The 23,210-nt window shown below is 40.2% G+C and overlaps 1 protein-coding gene across 3 annotated transcripts in view; it reads right to left on the minus strand.

Moving 5' to 3' along the window:
* Nucleotides 1-7,511: 7,511 nt before the first annotated feature.
* The window catches only part of LOC105933382 (nuclear factor of activated T-cells, cytoplasmic 1), a 75,089-nt gene continuing 59,390 nt past the window's right edge, over nt 7,512-23,210 (minus strand). For all 3 annotated transcript variants that reach the window (XM_036129949.1, XM_036129943.1, XM_036129944.1), the window contains one exon: nt 7,512-9,141. In XM_036129949.1, coding sequence (XP_035985842.1) covers nt 9,086-9,141 — 56 coding nt within the window. In that variant the 3' untranslated portion in view covers nt 7,512-9,085. The remainder of the gene's footprint in view (nt 9,142-23,210) is intronic.

The following is a 23,210-nucleotide window of genomic DNA, read 5'->3' on the forward strand; positions in this document are numbered from 1 at the left end:
ATAAAATATGGGTTTAAATATTTTCAATAATTATCGATATCGATAAATATGCATTTTTATTTTTTTATCGATAAGCTTTTTTTCTATATCGTCCAGCCCTAATGCAGATGCTTTTAGTCAGCTGGACTGGAGCTAAATTCAGGGGACCCTAAACATGCACCCAGTGAAAATGGCATCGATTAGATGAAAGCATATTCATGTGTCCAGTCAAAGGCCCAGTCAAAGACCAGAAACAATTTCACTTGAACATCTCTGGTTAGGTTTGGAAATTACTTTTCATAGATGTTATCTGCTCAATCTGACTGAGTTTGAGCTATTTTGCAAAGAGGAATGGGTAACATGGGTTACATGTGCACAACTGGTCAAGACATAAACCCAAAAGACTTGCAGCTGTACTTTTAGCAAAAGTTCTACAAAGTATAGACTTAGGGGGATGAACAGAAATGCACACCACCCACTTGAGTTCTGTATTTCTAAAAATTAGCTGAATACCATCTGTTCTTGTCCTTCCACCTTACAACTGTGCAATACTTTGTTTTTGGCTTTCAAACAACCCTACCAAATACATTGAGTTTTCAGATCGCTGCATGACAAAATACAAAACATTTAAAGGAGTATGAATATTTTGAAAACCATTGTACATGTTGTATAAGTATGATCAGGTGCTTAAAGACATTGCCTGTGCTCAGCCATCTGTCCCATCACTGAATTCTACAAATTATTGCTCAACTTTTCACGCATTACAAAAAAAAGAGCAAATCAAGCTGAAGGACTGCAGATGGAGAATAAAATACAGAACAAGATTTTCCAGGGCCCATCTGGATGCTTTTTCTATGTCTCTTAAAATGTCTTTTAAAAAGGTGATTTGTCTGTGGGTGAATAACGATGTGACCATGTCAGCATGTCATCTGCCCAATCTGTCAGACGTGACACGGTCCAATAAAAGTGCTTTGTGTACACCTGTTGAGCTAGACGATCTGACCCTAAATAGATTAAAGAAACATATGTAAAAATGGGCTCAAACTCACATATGCAGACTCAAACACACATGGTCCTCATCTACTGCCCAAAGGTAACTGATAAGAAGGTCTGTTTATGGTCATCTAACATATGTTCCTGTAGAATAAAGAAATCACAAAAACTGACGCACGGGACCTACACTGATCAAATGTGGCATTGGCTTATGGGGCAGAACTATCACCGATTCTCCAGTATGGTCAAGCAATTATGTCTTAAAGGGGCTCTTAAAACCACCCCCATGGTTTTCTCAACATGCCCTCCATAACAGAGCTAAACTGAGGATTTACTGGCTGCAGATGGCTGATCTAAAGTGAGGGCAGGGGCTACAGTGCTGTGCCTATCCCCTGTCTTTATACAAGCCCAAATTAAGTTCGCTGTGGGAATACAATAGAGGAAGTGATGCAGTAAAGACTCTGTAAATCTGTACAATGAAACTTCTAAGTCATGCCCTTTGCCAGGTGGTATGTACATGTTGACCTAGGGGAGAAAAGGCCACTTGCAGCATTGGTCATAATCTGAGATTGACATTTTTGCTTGTCTGCAATACTTTTACCAAAGATGTGCTCAACAAACAACAAGCAAAATAACAATACTATCATTTTTGGGAGCCACTGTTGATTATGAGTTCATGTGCCTTCTGGAAGTAAGACAGCATTGCATGCATGTATGCATTGTAAATATGTGTTATCTTTTCATAAGTTTCAGTTCTTATGAGATAAACCTCCCAAAAATATTACAAAACTATTTGGGGTATTTCTTAAACCCAAATGCTGGGTTTCTGCCTTTGGGACAGAAGTTGGGTAGTTTTAGCCAAAAATCTGGTCAACGTCAGTTTGTTTGGGAAGAGACCAGAGGAAGTCTGATCACACTGTACCTGATCAGACTTCACTCAACCTATTACACAAGATTAAATAAGAAATTATACAATTATACAATACAAAAAAGGTTAATGTCCGTGGATTGTGTAGTGAACAAATATAACTTGGGTCTAACATTTCACATGCATTTAACTGCTTTTAACAAAGTTCTGGAAGTTAATCCAGTTTAACAGCAGCCTTTTATCCCATGTAGATCACATCCCAAGTTTTTAAAATGCAGTGGTAGGTGGCATAGTCATGATAATACAAAAACAGATAATTGCAGAGCTATCTTTTTCACGTTACTGTTCATGCTAAGATTAGAAATAATTAGGACACCGGTTAACGTCCATGTTATTGAGTTTTGATAAATTTAAGTATGAGGGTGCTCACTTTACTTCACTTTCTTGGCTCACAGTACATCATGGTAAGCTTGTTAACAAGACTACTAATGTCGTCTATGTGGCATCACTTATTATTTAGTTAATGCTGGGAATAACTCCAATCCTCTGTAATTTCCTTGCAAAACATGCGCTCACTATTGTTTTCTACATATTTAAAATTATGCTTTATTGAAAAATTGGAAAGTAGTGTCTTCAAGGAGATACTTCATGGTTAGTGTTGCAATTTGACATTTAATGATCTGGCTACTTACCCTGTAGATGTATGAGCGTCATTGTGTCAACTCAACAGGTAAAACTTTTTTGCCATTATAGAGTTTAAATTTGATCCCCTGTTGCCATACGGTAATTGTTACTGATTGTGTTGGTATGATTAGATTATTGAGAGGTGTGAGTCAATGCGATAGGATGATGAATCTCTCAATAGGCCTCTCTAAAAGCAAAGTGGAACTGCTAGAGTTTGCAAGTAAAAGACTACATGTACAGACTTTGGATCAGCTCTTTCTGAAAACTGAATATTTGAACTCACCCATGATAGATCTAAATATAACAAAATAAGGCAATTAGATAAAGAGAAGCACATGAGAAACAGGTGGTACTGGCCAAATAACCACTTTACTTGTTTATTGTTTTATTTAAAGCCTACAAGTACATGACTATCACTCGATGACACCTAGCATGATCCGAGTTCAACTGTGCAGAGGTACTTTGCTCTACTAGCACTCCTGCTGGGATAGGGTGCCTGGCAGAAAGTATGGCACAGCCGCACCACTTCCACATTCAGTGTAAGCCTCCCCAGACTGATAAGCTATGTATTGAATACACATGGTGTAAGTCAGTCTGGCTGACTTACACCATGTCAAGCAAAGTTCTGCAGCTTTTTTTATTGGCTGTTGTTTGGTAGGGGAAAACCATTGCCCTCAGACATTTCCTTTTTCAAATGGTATGACTATTTGATAGAAAGCCTAAGGTAAAAAGGACTGTGTGCCAGGAAAACGGGGTGTGTCAGCAATTGTAAATAGAGGGTCTATTTTTGGGCACACTATGATCATGTACAGATGTACTGCCGTGGCCTGCCTTCTGTCACCATGGGAGCCTCATAAGTTTGCTAGATGGAAAAAGTCTGTAAGACTGGCAGGTGGTACACAACAGCATGGCACAGCTCCCATGACGAGGAGCTGTTTCAGCCACCGTCACCGTCTGGTAGAGATAGTCACCAGAAAACATGCTGCTAAGGCTTTGTGAAGGTAGTAGAGGGAGGTCAATTGTGTACCATATAAAACTGTGGACCAAATGTTAATAATGGTATGATGGATGATAGGATGAGTTTGCAATGGGATATTTCAGATGAGTAAAGGGATCACTAATATTGTCAATAAAGTGGCAGTTTTTAATGATTATGACTAATCAATTTTAAACAGCCAAAAAAGAAAGTCTGTTTGCTGTGTTAGTGAAGGTAATGGAAGGGATCTGATCATTATTTAAGACCAGCATATAGAGCTGTACTGACAAAACCTACTTCAGTGAATAAAATTAGACTGTACAATCCTTTTGGTGTTAGTGGGCTTTCTTAAGGGCTTTAAAGAACAGGTTTGTTCACATTTGATTTTATCTGCTAAGTCAGTGCATGCTTGTGTTAGCTTGATTCAACATTCACACTTTGAACAAACAACTGTTCATATAGTCCTTATTAAGAAGTAGTTATCTTGCAATTGGAAAGTCGGGGGTTTGATTTTAGATTACCCCTATCTCATGTTGATGTGCCCTTGGGCAGCACACTTAACCCTGAGGTGTGACAGGGTGACTGAGACTCCACTGTAAAATCCTTTCTAGAGATAACTATGACTAAAAAAGTGCCATATACAGTCAATCTCTTTGCAATTGTGTTTCAACATAATTGCATATTCTATATTTTAACTCTAATGATTTAACAATAGATTTAATAGAATTTAATTTACATATGTATTACTGTAACTAATTTGGCTTCTAATTAGAAAAAAATCAAGTATCACTTTTATAAATTCAATCTGAGACTCACACAGACAAAAACGGTCAGTTAGAGAGATTCATTGACATAAATTTAAAAAAAATCTTTGGCACTTGGCAGAAGACATTAAAGATGCAAATGTCTACGAGCTTGGATGTTCATTTTAGGATTAGGATTAGTGAAGTCCTCCCCCGGAGTCCGAACACTGGAGGCCATAGATAAGGATAAAGTGCTTTGTCATTAGATATACAACAAACTTTTCTTACATCATATGGAGGGTTAGCCTGAGCACTAATGGCCGACCTGTCCAGCATGTCTTAAGTGGTAGGGGAAACCAGAGCGCCCGGAGGAGTCCTACGCTGATACAGGGAAAACATACAAACTCCACACAAAAAGGCCCCTGCCCAGCCTGAGACTTGAACCCGAGTGTGGCATGAGTGTAAACCACTGCAACACCATGCCGCCCAGCAGGGAGGAGTAGTTAGGTGATGCTTGGTAGAGTGAATGATGAGATTGGGTGAAGGAGGGTCGCAGCTCAGCTGAAGCTCAGCTGAAGAGCAGGAAGATCTGTGTGTGGGGCTGCTTATAAGCAAAATCCTGATGCGATTGTGTGGAACACAGACGCTTGACGAGGCAATCAGTGGAACATGTGCGCTGAAGGCAGGTGAGTCATCCAACTTGAACTTTCGTTTAAACTCTATTACATATTCTGGCAAAGGTTAATAACATCACATCAAAAATGAAAACATTCTCATAAGTTATAATTAGTAGTTTATAAATACACAGGTGCCGGTGCACCCACTGGGAGACACCATGTTGTGTCTCGCTATTTCTGACTTCAGTAGCCGAAAGGGGGCAAACAAACTTGTCATGTGTTTTCCCTATCAGTCTTCTATATGAAGACGTGCTGTCAGTGGAGGAGGAGTAGAAAACACGCAAAAGATGACGGTAGATCATTCTGTTTGAATATTCCAGCAACTGCTCTTTCCTACCGTTCGAGACTTCTCATTTATTCATCTCCCTCTAGTATGTGTGTACGCGGAGGTGTGGAGGGATATAAACTGGCCCATTCACTGCTTGTAGTGCAGCAGCAAGACCATTTTATAGTTTCCTTTTTAGAGCCCAAATAAGCGACTGCACATTCAGAAGTGAGCCCCAAAAAAAAACGTGACACACGGGATTTACAAGCGACTTTAGAAAAAACAAAAAACAAGCAAACTTGGTAACAGTGCTAAAAAGATCTCACATGATGAGTAGCTATTAACTATTAGCAGTAGCTAATACATGGAGGACATGTTGACAATTGTGATCCTCCGCAGCTTCTGTAGTTCTTATTACGCGCTTAATGGTAATTCATTTAGCGCACCACTAGATGGTGTGACAGTCTGAAATTCTCACACACTGGGGATTTAAGAAATTTTTTTAGATTATCTATTTATTTGTTAAGTATTTGTTCTTGTACCATTAGGAGTGTAATCCATCCATCCATCCATCCATCCATCCATCCATCCATCCATCCATCCATCCATCCATCCATCCATCCATCCATCCATCCATCCATCCATCCATCCATCCATCCATCCATCCATCCATCCATCGGTCCATCCACTATGCTCCCTCTTATTTGAAATCAAGTGGTGGAAATAAGGAGTCCAGAAGAAATAACCAAGCATCCTTCTCCAAGTTTGTGTGGGTGACTGTGGGGTAGGGGGATGTGTTGCTTAGTCAATTTAGTCATATGAAGGAAGAGCGCAAGTAAATCTAAAAATTTTATTTAAAATTAAAGAGTATAATATATTTAATAGATTTAACAGGTTACAATACACGTAAACAAAAAGAATCAACCTTTATTTGTCATTATAATTGTACATTCCAACAAATGTACAATTATTGTCTTCTGCGTTTTAACCCATTCTGCATTTAAGCCATCATCCTTAGGGAGCAGTTGGCAGGTTACAGCGCCCGGGGAGCCGTCTGGGGTTAAGGGTTTGTTCAGGGACCCAGGGTGGCAGTCTGCTGGGTTTAAACCAAGTACTGGCAGCTTTCTGAGAATGCAAGCATGCTGCTGTAACCACTAGGCCATCACTTCAGCATAAAAGCATTAAAAAGGCTTTCTTGTCTGAATAGTGCCTCCAGACAACATTGGATATGTTGGGGCAGCATTGGCCCAGAGGTAGAGCAGACCTCTGATGCAGCTGTCCGAGGTTTGATTCCAGGCTACAGGATTTTTTTGCTACCTGTCTTTGCTTCTTCTTTCTCTTTGCCAGTTTCCTGCCTGGAACACGCTCTGAAAGCCAATAGTGCCACAAAGTGTAACAAAAACATGCTACCATATTTTAAAACAAATTCAGTGAAATTAATTCACATTCATCATGTTTTTACTTTGCAATTTTACACATAAGTTAGGCATTTGTTGTAGTGAAAGTAAAGTTAAGGATATTACCAATCCCTGCAGGCTATAATTTACTATTACACACAACTTTGTCCTATTTGTTTTAAATGTCAGTGCATTTTCTTCCACTTAGAAAACTATTTCAGCCGCAGTGTGGAAATCGTGCATGTTTTTAAATACAAAAATCATTAGTTTTACCCAAAATATTGCTAATTTAGTAGTATGAATCAGTCTTTATGAATTATGAATCATTCCTTTCAACTTGTTTTGTGGTAGCTTTAATGAGGAACACTATTCACATTTACCCCTTTTTTCAGGTTTGAAACCAAAGCCAGTATTTCGAGTCCAGCCTAAAACCCAGCCCTCTTGGGTTAAATAAAGTCTGGTTGTTTTTTTTCTAAGCAGTTTCTAATTATGCATCTTTAAAACTTCTCACTACTTTCTCTGATTATACATTTTTAATGGCACACATGGAAAAATTGACCTGGACTTCCTATAATACTAATCCTGTTTTATGAGTCCGTTGGCACATTCAGAATAACCAATCAACTAATGTATTTTCTTTTGTCAAGATTAGTATAGAAGACCTTTTTACAATACTAGTCACAAACATGGTTTGGTACATGCTGATATGTGAAAGACACTAGAACATAGACTATTTGTGGTCACCATTGTGTGATTTATTCATTCATTTTTAGAGAACACATTAATTAAAATCACTTTAAACAAATTAATTTTTTTCATAAATATGTCATATTTAAGAGAAATGTTCCACCTTGTGCCTATAGAGGAAAGCTTTACACAGTTGCAACCATTTTTAAGCCATGGAAGAGAGTAAGGCACAAAATAGAAACTTTTTTTTTTTCATACAGGTTAGTCATGCTAATACAGAATATGTCCAAAAATGTATAAGGAAGCTATTCTGGAAGCTACTATCAGCTAAATGATTCCCAGCAACAGTATGCCGTGCATGCACCATAAGACAGATAACATGAAAAAAGGCTACAGACAAGAAATTATATGCGACACACCAGAATGAATCACTCTACAATGTTTGGCCTGAAGGAAATAAAGTCTGCTGTAAAGTGCATAATATTTGATGTACGAGAAAACCGTGCCACACTCAAAGTCTCATAAAGAAGAAGAAAAAAAAAAGACTTGGGCAATAACTTCGCCAAAGATAAAATCCTTTGGTTTACAAAGATCAATTATTGCCACCTTCTAAATATGTAACAGTCCAGCCAACTCCTCTGTAAAAATCACCCAGATGCTAAACAGAACAGAGCCTGTGGTGCAATTTCAGAAAAAAAAAAAACCCTTAACCTGTTAACAGGCGCGCCTGCAGTGCAAGAAGTAGCAGACAGTTTTCTAAATGCAGCAGGTAAGCATACCGTTGTTCAACAAACTCATCTCTCAAAAAGGTTAGCTCCTGCTAATCAGGAACTTTTAGTAAAAGAGTTGCACTTCATGTTCTCTGATTGTCTTTGCATCAATATGACTTGGTGTGGGACGAGGATTGGAAGACGGAGAAAAGGTGAGTTTTTAAAACAAAAGGCACTAAGGTGAAAAGCAAACAGCAAAAAAAAAAACTGCAGATACAGGAGAGGAACAAAGTGGCTAATGTTGGCGACAGAAGCATAAGGCATACATTTTTTTTTATCAGATATGTTTATACAAAAGAATTATAATACATAACATTCAGCATACATGAAAAACATTAATAAGCATAATTATAGGAAAGCAAGTAAAAAGGGATTATCGTGTATTCAAAGACAGCCAACATAGTTTTAGAACCTTTAACTCTGTTCCTCTGTAAACAAATCGCTGAAATGATACAATAAAATGTCATATAAAAACTTTTGCTTGGGCTTTCATGAACCATATGCACATGACTGCTGCTGCAGTAGGACCGCTGTAAGGCACCAGTTTGGTTGTTGCTGAAGGAATCAAAGTGATGAAGCCTGACACTTACTACACATCTATCCCGTCCATGCATTACTGCAGACTTGAAATGAAGATTGTCACTTTTAGAGGAGTATTTCAGTCTTTTTGAACTGCTAGGTCCACTAATAAAACATCTGCTGTGAATTAAGGCAAGTGTAGTCACATACTTTGCCCCTGATATCACGTCCCTTATTTTTTTATATTTTTTAATACGACATTCACCTCGTTTATTCAAACAGAGCTTGCCGGTGATTGTCAGTTTGAGTCTGCAGAGCCATTCTGAGTAAAAAAAAAACAACAAGCTGACGATGATGACACTCAGTCATGAGATCCTCGCCAAAAACTTCTTTTCTTCATTCTCTAGCTTTTTCGTGTCATCCTTTTGGCTGATGTTTCTGCTGGAGAGTGTGTGTGTGTGTGTGTGTGTGTGTGTGTGTGTGTGTGTGTCGGTAAGGGGGTGCTGCAGCAGAACACATCTGGACGTCTACGCATGAGTGTGCACAGAAATGCTGGAGAGGTCGTTCCTGATGATCTCGTTCACTGTCAAGACAAAGAGAAAAACAGCAGAATGTTAAAAATCTGTTAAAAGTCACATAGTTGAGGCTGTGTAACAGTTATTTTAAACGGCTGGTCAATATATTAGTTTTAGTACCATAGCAAGGCAGTTGCACCGAAACCCTGGAAGCTGGAGTCAGTTTAATTTGTTTCTCCTCCGTTTTCTTTTAATATATCCATTTATAATGGAAGGTGTACTATATCTGAATACCGATTTAAACAGTCTGATTGGAGTTAAAAGGACAATTCAAAGAAAAGTCAAATTATTTCAACAGCGTGTTATAAAAAAATGCATACATAACAAATCTATTTTTCAAGTTAACAGAAATTAGATTACTTATCAATAACTACTTGATGCAGATAGCGCTGAGAAAATAATTTCTTCACATTGTGTATAAACTTGTGACTCTTACTTCGCCCACTTTCATACTTGAAAAATGTGCAGAACGAGGCGGTGTCTGGTGAACCAGGAAACATGCGGGCAGGGGTGAGGGCTGGGTGTGGTCTGGGCTAAAAGTTAAAGCTAAATATGTGCTAAATAAACTAACTGAATGCTAAGCTAAGAAATTGCTAACCTGAAAATCGATAGAAGGGACTGCAAACCTCACTATTAAAACTCCCGTCTCGCTACAGAAGCACAAGACGGAGCTGCGTTCATATCCCACAGCGGGACAGTAGCTCTGTAGGCATGTGACATCACAAAACCTTTTCAACCAATAGCAATACTGATTCGAAATTCATTGCAAGACACCTGCTAAACCTTAGGAAGGCAATCAACTGGCGGTTTTAGACACAAAAGCAGGATTCACACCTTAACTGTGGGAAATGGTATGTTTAGGCCAAGCAACACAGCCCATAACTTGCCACCTTTATCACCTTTGATTGACACACATAAAGCTCTAACACCTATAATTAGTTAATTTGTTATATTCTACCTGTTATAGCAAGTGTAAAGAATACCAGCAATTATCTGAAGCATTTAAATGTGTTTCCACTGACTGTTCACAAGGTAATAAAGAACTGTCAACTTGCCATTAAAATGTAAATTTAAACTTTCTTGGTTGAATAAAAACACCTTTAAAAAACAAATCTGTGTGGCGAGTAAACGAATTAGGGCTTAACTTCTTCAAGGGTTTACATCAGCCCCCAATTGCCTCTATTGTTTAGCGACGAGAAAACGAGTTAATCCAGCCGTCTGAATGTATTTGCAAAGGCTTTGTTCACAAGAGTCCCTGCCTTAAAAACAGCGGAGTCAATGCAAGCAAATAGATGCAAGAAAAACACATGCTCTTTTTGGAGAAAAGCTGAAGGTTTTGGCTGGGTGTGATCACATTCTCTGACACAGTGATACCATGCTAAATACTTGGCATAGGCATTTCCAAGCAGACAAACACATAGATATCAGCAGCTGCCGTCCAAAGATATTGATGTCATTACGAAAGCATATCGGCCTCGCACACACATCTGTGCTTTTAGGCCACCGTCTTGTCTTTCCTGCAACCGGTTCCTGTGCCCGCACTTTTCCCACGGTCGGACAGGCAGGGATCAGTACCCTCGTTTTATCTGCTGTGTTCTCTGGCAAAACAGAGGGAAGTGACTCGGGAAAGATGGCGAGGACCCCGAGACCCGCAAACAGGCAGCTCCGTTCGTCTCGGGGGCATCGGGGGGTGATAACGGCGGCTAAAGTAGACGCGGAGAGAGAAAGACAAACAAGCTGGGTGAGACCAGCGAGAGGAAGTCCACCCACTCTGAGGTTCAAAGGAGGCCTGCAGTTCATTATCAACAGATAGGCTTTAGAAAAACGCTGTGGCATCAGCACATTTTCAGACGAAAACAGCACCAACGCAGTCTGAGTCTGTGTTAATTCAGACTTAGCGCACAGAAATGTCCAACTATCTGTTGCATGAGAATAAATGATATCTAAAAACCTCAAATGAGCTATAATTAAAGGATGTTACTACAAATGAAACCAATCACGGGGTACGGAAGGAAATGTAAAAAAAGAAATAATCTGTGGCATCTAAAAGAGGTGGGTCTCATGCACTTTGCTTTGAATGCAGGCATCCACCTATTTACACACACACACACACACACACATACACACACACACACACACACGCACACACACAGGTTAGTCGGGACTCACCTCCCTCAACGGGAGGAACTCCCTTCGGAAAAATCCAACATGTGCCAACACCGCTAGCTGTTTTCAACCCTGTTCCACTCCGAGGCTAAGCAGGCATTTACACGCTGAGGTTATTTTTAGCTGCACCATTACGGGACATAAAGGAAGTAACAAGCATATGCAACAATGAAATGATCCAGCTTTAGTGCTGCTGCTCAGGTCTGTTTGCAGAGGTGAGAAAACAGCTCCAGGTAACTCTGCACAAAGGCTGGGAAAACCCAACTGTGCAAGAAAGAAACAAAACAAAAAAAAAAGAGCCACAAATGTTCCCCTTTCTTTTTCTCACAACGAACTCCGTTGCTTCCTTTCTTCTTTTCACTCACATTCTTTTTTTAAAAATATGTGACGTCTCGTCCGCCCACGTATTAACGGCGGTGTTATTTTCGAGTTTTATCAACTAATATTTTCCATTGGCAAGTAGTGTGATGTTCCACTCTGAAAAAAAAAAAACAAAAAGAGCCGCATAGAGCTGCTGAAGGTACAACACTGGCCTCTGTGTTGTCATCTTTGTACTCTGTCACCGATGTGAGAATTTTAGAAACAGGATGTGGCCAACTGTGGCACCGCAAGACAACACCGCCGAGCTATTTATAGCTGCTTAATGATGCATCGCGCGTATACTGCTTAGTTGCAACAATTTATGGGAAACTGAGAAATTTTGAAGAACCTGAATGTGTGATCCTCAGGGTTCTTACCTGAACAAAATCTCATCACTGAAAAGGAACCAGCGGGTTTTCTATTTCAATAAATCGTTCATTATCGTTTTTCACTTTTTCCGAAGACTAGATGACAACAAAACTGCTTTTAGACGGACGATAAGCTGAAGAGTAGAGAAAGATTCTTGCTTTTTGCATAATGCGTACGGGCGTAACCTTTGCCCATCACGATGTAAGAGTTTTATGAAAACGGCATTCTGTTTTGTGTCTATTTGCAGCTCTGGAAACTTGTTTTTTCTTTTTCTATTTATTTATTTCTTTTTCTTTCGGGCCAGGTTATTAATGGAAACCTGTAACTGGGAGGGTACGCTCTTGTGAATAAACAAAAAACAGCGGAAAACCGAGCTCCAAATAATCCCCTGCTGAAAAAGGAAAGAAGAAAAAAAAAAAAAAAAGAAACACGTGTCCCGTGAAGCACTAGTTAAACAGAGTGACATCCTTTTATTAGCTGCAATCAGTAAACCGCAGCCCGGACCTGTCAGGACCTATACGTAAGGCTGGGCAGCGGGGAGGTTTATTTTTGGGGCCAGGTAAGAGAGTGACATGAAAATTAAGACTGCACTTTAACTGTGATGCCATCTAAGCTTAACGGCTCAATGGACAATGAGTCTCTTTTGTGTGGCTTTTCTTGGCAGAGAGCTAGAGGCCTGTCCCCACTGGGCGTGACGGCAGGCTGAGTAAATGTTGACCGCGCTAGAATTACCCGTCTGCATCAGCTGTGATGGAAGACGATTTGCTTCAACCTGCCGCGAAGGAAATCAGTGTGCATGCTTCCAAAACACAAGGGGGCAACTGCTGACTTGCAGGGCTGCAGATTCTCGAGTGTAAGAGATGCAAGAGCAAAGATTTGCACCATGCAAATGACCGCAAAATATGTTTAACCATCCAACGGAGGGCAGATAACCCTTATTATTGTAGATTACATATAAGGTTACAGTGGAAAGAAACATTTACTCTCCTGTTTGATGATTTGGACATCTGAACCGAAATTTAGAAGAGCTCTGAATTGAGCTTGTAGACAACCAATAACTCATATCTGTCATACAATCCTCTGCAAAAGTATGCACTCCACTTAAAGGTTTGTGGTTGTGATCACAAACCTTGCTTAGTTTAACGGTATTGTATGTGACAAACCTGGAGTTGTGCACGAGAAATGCCCGAACTTGGTGAGACTGGATGGATTTTCAACTAATGCAACAGGTTCAAACTGATTGAGGTGACTGGATCATTCTAACTTGATCATTCTAACACCAGAGTGTAGTTTTATCTAAACCCATTGTAGCTCTGGAAGTATGCTTATGTTTGCTCGCCCTGCTGCATGGTGAACCTCCCCAGTCTCCAATCTACTGCTGCCTCTAACAGGTTTTCTTCCAGAATCTCCTTGCATGCAAACGTGTATATCTTCACATCAACCCTGATCAGCTTCACTGTCCCTGTACCTGCTGAAGAAAAGCACCACCGCAGCATAATGCTGCCAAGTCCATGTTTTAAGGTGGGGATGGTGTGTTCAGGATGGAGTATACACAGCTAATAGTTGTCCTGTCAACAGATTCCCAGATTTGCAGATTAATTGTATGTTTACCTGAACTTCAGGCACTGGATTTTAATCAGGGGTGTCATAGAAAATCATGGCACACAATTTTACTTTTAAAGCGGAATTAAAAGCCATGTACCTTGCTTCCACTTCACAAATACTATTAAAATGCACAAAATAAGTTGCAGAAATGTGTAGAAATTCAAAGTGATTGCACATTCATTCTAGGTTATAGCATTCAAAGAGGTAAGCATTTACAAAAATAACAATATTAATCATCCATCCATCCATCCTTCCATCCATACATATCTTTTTTAAGCCTATAGGTGGGCACTAAATAAAAGTAAATAAAGATCTGATTATATGAAGAATTTTAGTTTAGCTTCCTAATTTTGATATTGCACTATTAGGGAAGTATCTGAGGGTTGCCAAATTTACTTTACTGTATGAAAACCACTCAGATGCTTCCAACAACCTTTGCTGTCATCGCGACTTTTGAAATGCACTACTAAAAGTAGAATGAGATTTGAATTAGCTTTTTACACATCTCTGTATCTCAATACAGTATTTTTTTCGATTGTGGGGCAAAGGGATTTCAGTCTAGTCCCCAGTTTTAAAAACACTTTTGGATAGTTTTTTGCAAAGATGTATATGTTCTGTATACAGGATGTTTTCTTTTACACAGGAGCAAAGAGATTGCGGTGTTATATTTTCCTCCTTCTTTATACGGTAATGCAGGTAAGGGCATTATGACTTCATTTAGTTACTTTCAGCATGAACCTGACCTGCACTGGGGATTTAGTTAGCATTGGTAGAGGCGGGCGCTGTGCATTGGGGTTCGATAACAGCTGGCTTCCTCAGGGAGCATAGGATGCCCTGTGGTCTGAGATGCCGAGCCCCAAGGCCTGAGAGCCTCTTGGAGGATCAAGCTGTCGTAACACAATCCCCTCGCGTTGGAAGCAGGCCTGACCGGCACACGCCCGGCTGAGACCGACTTCAGCTCCACCCAGGCTTCCCTCAGCCCGCGATCCAAAATGTGACCTCTGAACTTGCGTTTGTAACGGCGGCTTTTGGCCCGCAACTCCTGTTCCCAGCCGTGGTCTCTTGACACTGAAGTAGAGAAGGGCAGCTTCCTGGTTCTTCTCTTACTTTACCAACATGTATTAACCGCAGTTATCCTCAGGTCAAGGACCTTCACAATGAAGCAAAGGGAAATATTTCCTATGCTTACATGTACCACGTCGGCTCTGTGAGAAATAGGAGAGCGCTTCCTTCTATTGTGGCAATCAGAGTTTCTGCTGCATGAGGAAGTTCATCTGAGTCACTGCAATTCTTTCATGTAAACACCAAACACACACACACGCACACACACATCTGTGCAGAGAACAGAAGAGACTAACTGCAAGGTGGACTCAGTAATAAACCTAATCTGAACTCGTGCTTTCATGTGAAATTGATTCGGTTGGGAAGCCGAACCAAAGCTGCAACTTGCTGGAGGGAGACAATTGAATTTCCGGCTGCATATTACTTTTGTTTCCCCCACTATATCAAATCTTCCCTCGGCCTCTGCTCAAACACTTAATGGACAATTTGCCGCCTCCCACACGCGGCTCAAGTGGCTCAGACTGCGTCAGTTATCTTCTGCTCATAAGCAGCGGTGTCAAAAATAGGGAGGGGGTCAGAGGTCAACGCACGTACGCGTGACACAGCACGACACGGGCAAGGGGGATCAAGATGCGGCGGGCGACAGAGAGCGAGCGCAGCGGCAGGCGACGCAGTCATTATTCACGCGGATAAACGCGAATGGAAGGAGACAAAGCGTTCCACTCATTCTTCATCCTGATAAAGTGCTTCATAAATTCATCCGAGCCTCACAGGTCGACAGCTTCTAATCCATAGCAGGGCTCCCTTTGGGCCTAATGATGTGATGATATGTGCAGACAGTATATTTCATCTACACGGCGAGGCTGAAAGTGTGAAGCCTCAGGCTTTCCCATGTGGAACCATCCAGTCTGCAAAACTGACAGATAGGATTAGGAAAAAAAAAAGGCAGCAGAGCTGGAGTTTGTTTTGAGAAACGGTGGGTCTACCTCAAAATGTGAGGTATTACAACAACCTGCAGCAGCCATGCGGGGCTGTCAGTAAACCTTTCACCTTGCTGCGAAGAATGACGACGCTTTGAAACTTGTGAATAAAGACCCGCTGAAGCTGAAGAGTGTGTGTGATGGTAGGTAAGCGTCGACACTCCAAACCGTGCTTGTTCATTCTCTAAGTGCAACAAACAACTAGCCAGTTTTCATTTGGCAAATAAACGCACGGTCAGAGACTTTATTCTTTCTAGACATGCCCTGGGGTTTGATAAAACTGCAACAGAATTGCTGGGCTATATTTAGTAAAGCTACATTTAAAAGAAACATGGGTAAAATTTGCACATAATCATGCAGAGTGGATGTTTGGTTGCAGGAGGGACGGGTGCACTTCACAAAGTGGATTACACCTTGAAGAAAAGACATTAGGTGGAAATCTAAAGAGATCTGGACGGAAATCGAAACCTTGACAATAACCAGTTTGACCCAGTTTTTCAGGTGAAATGGGTAATAAAAATTAAGCAAATGATTGTTTTAGTCATCCCATCTGTCCATCCATCCATTTTCTAACCCGCTTAATCCCTCATGGGGGTGTTTTCAAAATATTCGTAAACTTCTGAATTAGTGGAACGTAAGAAAAAAAAAAAAACATTTAGAAAACAGAAATAACTTTAATTCCAAAACTGAAACCGGAAATGTTTTCGGTCTGATTTGATGTCAGATAAGATAAGGTGCATCATTTTACACAGTGTACATAAATATCTGCTTTCAGCTGTAACCGCAAGTGCATAATGTAAGCTATCTAAGAACCAGCGCGCTTTTTTCATCACTGATGTTAAATAGTCTAAGGCCTTACTGTCACAAAAAAGTCTGCGTAATACAAGGATAAGGTTTGGACAGTATCCACATCATTGCAATAAAAAAAATGCTTCAATCTGTTCTTTAAAAAAAAACTCAGCTTTGCTGTACAGTGATTAAATATTTTGTAGTATGCTCCAAAAACAACAAACAGTTCTCATATTCTTACAACTGCAATCTCAGTTCCCTCATCCGCCATCAGAGGGAGAGCTGGATGGGACTGCTAAAGGTCCTTTCAGAAATCAAACACAGAGGAATGGAGGCATCTAAGTCGCAGAATTCTGAACCGGAACAGAGATACTTCAGTTGTTTACAGACTTGACCAACACAGGAGATGGTTGTTGTACTCATTCTCTTTTAGGCATGGAGTTTCAGGTCAAAAACTGGCAAAACCTCTTCAAATTCCTGTACCTTCACAGATTTGGTTGTTTCACGTCCAACTTTTAACGGACATTTTTTACCGGCCATGTCAATTTTTACCTGACTTTACGTACTCACGTTGTCAAACAATGATGTAAAGAAATCATCTAAAAGCTCCTTCAACTCTGCTGTGAGGAAATTAGGTTACACGACTCCAAGAAATAATTTCTACCTGCAGGTGTTTAATAACGCTCATTTTGGCTTGATTATGGATGATGACTGGCGATTTTACAAAAGAGTCAAACAGTGGTGATCAGAACCATAATCAACGGATACAGGCCATAAGTCTTCTGAATAATAAGTAGTTTAATTCAATGATATGTAAGATTTTGAATGACTATTTAGCTCCATACTTTAATAAAACACTAGACTCAACACAAAAAAGAAACTCATATGTACAAGTCTACGGCCGGCTTTATCTTTTGGATGTTGTGGACGAATCAGATCTGTTACCAAAACAAAATGGCACGAAACCAGCAGTTTCATTGTGTGCCTCACCTGTTCCCCTTAAACAGAGGCAGGTTTTCTAGAAAGGTCAGAGAGCAGTAAAACAGTGGTATCCCAAATTAGAACCATAAAGACAACAACTTTTACTGAAAGCCCCACCACTGATGAGCTTACTTTGGCGCACCACCTTTCCCTTTGATCTTAGGTGGTATGTTCTGCCTCTCCCTATCACTCCACAGTCTGTCTCTCTTTGTGGGCCCGCCGCACGGCCCTCTCCACCTCCTCCTCCTCTCATTTCCTCCCGGGCCCAGTGGGCCACGGGTGTGTGCGCTTGAGGTCGGTCTCCAGGGAGGAAGAAGGGGGAGGTGTTTACATGGAGGTGATCTCCAGCGCCCTTAACAATGACTCTTCTGAATTCATTCTGCGGTCGTCAGAGACCGGATAACTAGCAGTATTTGAAATCCAATTTCATTTTGCAGGGTTTTGAATCGAAATGCTTCACACGTAGTGAATTTCACAGATATCCACAGCGTGGTGCCCTGCAACGTAACGCAGACGGGCAAGAAAAAAGTCACCAAATATAGTGCAGATGTTCCAATTCTCGGTTTGCACATGTTGCGTCAAAAATTTGTGCCTCAGATTTTCGGTTTTACGGAGTTCAGCCCGATGGGCTTAAGTTGTACTCACGCAGCTAAAGAGCGAGAATACCACAACAGAGCTCAACAATCAAAGCGTTTATCAAAAGCACACTCAGAAGTTCGAAGCGAAAGAGCTTCTGTGCGCGCGGATGATGGCTTGATGAAAACAAAAGCTCGGTTTCACACAGCCAGCGAAGCGTAAAGCAAACACGGCACCATTAAAAAGCATCAAACCGAGCAAAATGCACACATCTTAGTGATTGAGATATGAAAGGAGACATTAAAACTCTTTGCACGCCTCATTACCGGTGGCTTTATGGTAAAATAACTCAGGCATCTGATAAAGCTGCAGCGAAGGAGTCTGGACTACGAGTGCTCCTTCGGAGACTGATGTAGACAGCTCGAGATTTTACTGGTTTGGAAGTCTGCACACAATGTGAAAAAAAAAACAAAAAACCCAAAACAGGAGCATACTGAAGCAATCATATTGCTGTAGGCTGCGGTCATTTGGCTGAAATTTGGCTGTGCACCTGTACAGAACACAATTTACTACTGCACTAGTAGCAGGGAGCTTTAAATCAACTTTTGCCTGTTTTAAATTATTTCCCTTTATTTTTTACATAGTTAAGCGATTGTCTCTCTGTCCAAAAAAGGGGTTACGTCATTGCATGCTTTATTGTTCACTATCCATCACACGTAGGTGGTTCCACATAAGCGGCTCCTTCCTGTTTTTTTCGTCCTTTGTTGCTGGTGATGGGTGAATGTAAGGGCATGTCATGGCCTATGGGCAACCCCTCTGTTTTGCCATGCATGAAAATACAAAAACTCCCCACACTGTCATCTGCAGGATACCCATGCATGTTATTTGTCCTTGCTAAAAATAAAATAATAAAAATAAAAATCGGGCCAGCTGTAACAAAAAGCCACTCGTGGCTGTGAGACAATTTTCCATCCAAATCCACAGAGTAAAAAAAACTGCCTAAAGGGGTAGTTCTGATATTTTGAAGTGATGCTCTGTGAAGTTATCAGTAAAATGTACCTTACCTGTGCTATAAAAATGCGATAAAAATGTGATATCGCTGTGATTTTGTAGTAAGGTGAGGAAATAAATTCGAGTAGTAGATGAATGGATAACAGCTTAGCCAGACTGACCCCGCATTTCAGCTGATTCTAATAATTCTATATCCAAGGCATTAAACGTTTTATTGGAAAATATTCAACACTACAATTTGCAACTCTTTTCTTCATCAAACAAGACCCGTGTTAAAATGCTAAAGTTACATTTGTTAAAGCTGCCGGCTGTATGGATCCATCTGATGACCTCTGGATGATCAATTGAAATTTGAAAATAATCCCAAATTATCAGGCAAACTAAAATATCTTGACAGGATAAGGACAGGAAGACAAACTTAAAGGTGCATGTTGCAAGTTTTGAAGTTAAATATTATTTATTTTCTTTCCCATACATACACTTACAATTGCCCGACATCTAAAATGAGTTATCCTCTATTTACCGCAGTGGCTTCTATAGGTCGCTCCGTTAGTCAGTTCATGAGAGAGTGATTCGGGCCAAATGTTGTAGGCGTGCACCTGGGTGTGATGTACTGCGTGCTCTCGTTCACCTGGCTGCTTTGAGGTGCATTAGCGAAAGAACATGGACTAATTTCAATATTTATACATTTTTTACAGCAGAAGAAATTATGCCTCGAAACACAAGAGCTGTGCAGTCGCAGCAGCAGGTGCTTTTCCTCTTCTCCCATTAATATGTGCACAACACTGGTGTCATTACGACTTGTCACCAGAGGGGGCGGGCGTCTACAAAAATCCTGGAACTTACGGTATGCTCCTTTAAAGTTTTATGATTAACATTTTTAATACAGCTTTGTATTCCATAGTTACGAACATTTTCAGATTGAGTTGCCGGAATTGTCTGAGGTCACTGAGCAGATCCAAGTTCAATATCCAATATGGTGGCCATGCCAATAACATGTATTAAAAGCTGCAAATATAAACTATTTATTAGCACTTGTGATAATTTGTACCACATCAAAACAAGCACACAAATAATGCTGCATAAACATTTTTTTTTTCTGCTTAAAATGTGACTTTATTCTAAGTCACATTTCTACTTATCCAGGATGTCAGCTCAACCTTGCGAGTAAACAAGACGTTACTAACTAAGAATGTGTTCTCTCAGTTTACCCTGCAAGTGCACTAGAGCTCCAACTCAATGCTGAAGCCAAGAACCATCTGATTAAGTCTTTCTGCAGAGCGCAGCTTTCACTCGTCAGAGTCTGCAGGGATTGAGAAACACATGGAGAAGGTCTCTTCAGGGCACATCATCAAACTTCTTTGCACACTGGAGGATGGAAGGTGGAGAGAGGCCACTTATCTCCTCTCCAATGTGCTCAACCTCACTTTGATTTCCACAGAGAGCCAGAGCTACCTGCATCTGGACCCTGTTTAGTTCCAGACTGTACGAGTCAGAGGTAAAGAAAGAGCTGCTTTCTCAGACACAGCAGGTTAGACAGAGATGTTTGCTGCCAACTGTATATCAAAAGGATCACATTTTCACCTGCCTTTGTTCGACCTGTTACAAATCCCAGAAATTTAACGGATACTGTAGCTCAGGGGTTGAACTTGCCATGTGTGCACTTTCACAGAAAAAGACCTCCGCTACCGTGCCATGATCCAATTAAAATGCATTAGACATTTTAACATAGATTTAAAGTGTGCAACGCAAGAGCATGTTCTAATGTAATACAGCTTTAAATCAACAGTATCACTGCCTTCAGGGAATCTGTTCAGGAAGTGTTGATAAATTATTTACCAGTGTCTTCTGATCAATTGTAAGCAATCGATACCAGACAAATGGGTTACTTACATATCCCAAAAGCTGCTCTTATTAATAGCTTAAAACCTATAAAATATTAGTAAAAGACTATAGGAAGACATCAGAAAGGCATTGGAAACTTAATGAAATAGCCAAGCCAAAGTATTTCTGTGCTAAATTAGTTATTGTTTCTTTTGCTATTGGCAATTGCCAATTAGACAAATGTGAAATATAGCGTTTATGCGCAGAGCCAAAGTTTAGAACTCTATTCTCCACAACACACTTTAACGCTTAGTTTAGTTCCCTTAAATAAGAGAAACTTTAACAAAAGAAAAATAATGAAATATCACAACTAACTCTTGCAACATCAGATTTTAATTGATGGGACAGTAAATCAAAAAAACCTTAACAGATCTACTCATTAATATAACTGTATTTATCAAAAAAGACATTTTGATTAATAAGGAGTAGGAGGGCGGGTTTACCTGCTACACAAGTGTTCATATCTGTGTCTTACTACAATTTCTGTGTAATATTTCCTTTAATTTCAGTATTCCTCATAGAAACAGTTTTTCCATATTTGATGGCATGTTATTCGAGCTAATCTGAGCTCAGCTGAGTGCAATCAGCGAGTCGAGGGACCAGTTGAAGTTTATACCTGCCATGGGTCATATGTCAACAGTTGGACACTTACAGTTCAGCGGTTCTGTGGATTCCCTCTCCTAACGTAAAACTGTTCACCCACTGTTTGCTAAGTCTCCACGCTGCAAGCGGCCAATAGTGGGAGAGGAAGAAAATGTGATCTTTAACTCCGGCAGTGTTTTTCTTTCTTTGACTTTTGCCGTTTTAGTTTTAACAGCTTTAGGTAAGGAAGAAGTACGTAGGGTCTGTGGGTTTCTCTGTGTGTGTGTGTGTGTGTGTGTGATAGAGAGAGAGAGAGAGAGAGAGAGAGAGAGAGAGAGAGAGAGAAGCACATTTGTTAAGCGCTGCCAGGGAAAATCACTAAGATTGTATGCTACTTTCTTCCACCTCAGATTTTCCTCTCTTTTTCTCTCAGTCTGTCTGTGTCTCTGTCTTCTTTATTTCTATGGCTGACCTGTTTCTCCTCATGCTCACTGAATATTCCTGGATGTGAGGAAAGAATGAGAATCCTCTGATCCCAATATATATATAAAAAAAGATACTTTGACATACAGGACTTTGTGAATTCCTCACCATTTAACTCACCATACACAGACTATAGTTTCACTCTATCTATTTTACATTCTTCATTTTACAGTCTATATATATTCAAAGTCGTCAATGAAGTTTACCTATGTGAAGTTGACCTATGTGAAAAAAAATCTGTAGGTGGTGTGGGTATCAACACAAAAAAGGGTGATATTTACATTATGACTGATTCCATTTTCACTTCTCCAGAGCTCCGTTTTTGTTTCACTCACTTACACTTTCCATCTCTACTTTCTGAGGTATTCCGTACACTGAGCAGACCGTTAGCCCTGCCAACAGCTCCAAAAAACCCAACGGCTTTCCCCATCCCACCAAGCTGGATCAGACCTCTATGTTGACATCCGTCGCTGCAGGATACTGTTTCACTGAGCTAACGAATTTCAGATGGGGAGCTGTTATTAAGTGGTCTGGGCTGGAGACCCACTCCTGTTTACTGTTGCCACAGGTATTTATGCGCTGTAAATACAACAGCTAGAAACAGGAACCTTAGTTTGGTAACCATTCTAATAGAGAATCGCCTCTATGAACCACATTCAACTTTTATAACTGCTTTGTTGTCCATGTTCTAGACACTTCATCAGGAAAAAAAAATATGAGTACTGACCTCGCTATGAAAAGTGCCTTTCATCAAAATAACGGTGCTTATTTTGTACTTTAGGAAAAGACTTGAATTTCCCCACTGAGGGACAATAGAGGATATTTTCCATACAGTGCCATGCAAAAGTATTCATTCCCTTTTTATTACAGTACAACCACAACTTCAATATATTTTAGTAGGATTTCATGATATAGGCGAACACGAAGAAGTTAAGTAAGAGAAAAATGATACATGATTTTCATGTTTGTTTTTTTACAATCCAATATCTGAAATGTGTGGGTAGTTGTAAACAGCAATCATCAACTCAAGCCAACTTTTCCAGGATTGCCTCTGACACGCTTCACTATTCTTGGTGAAGCAAGGCACCCACACTGCATTATGCAACCACCACCATGTATTATAATTGAAATCGTGGGCTCAAAGATTTTTGTTGCCATGCAGGCCAAGAACTTCAGTTTTGGTTCAGCACTGCTTTGTGATAGTCCTTTACATTGAAAATTGTTGTTAT

The sequence above is a fragment of the Fundulus heteroclitus genome, chromosome 3, assembly GCF_011125445.2.
Source record: "Fundulus heteroclitus isolate FHET01 chromosome 3, MU-UCD_Fhet_4.1, whole genome shotgun sequence".
NCBI classification, from domain to species: domain Eukaryota; kingdom Metazoa; phylum Chordata; class Actinopteri; order Cyprinodontiformes; family Fundulidae; genus Fundulus; species Fundulus heteroclitus.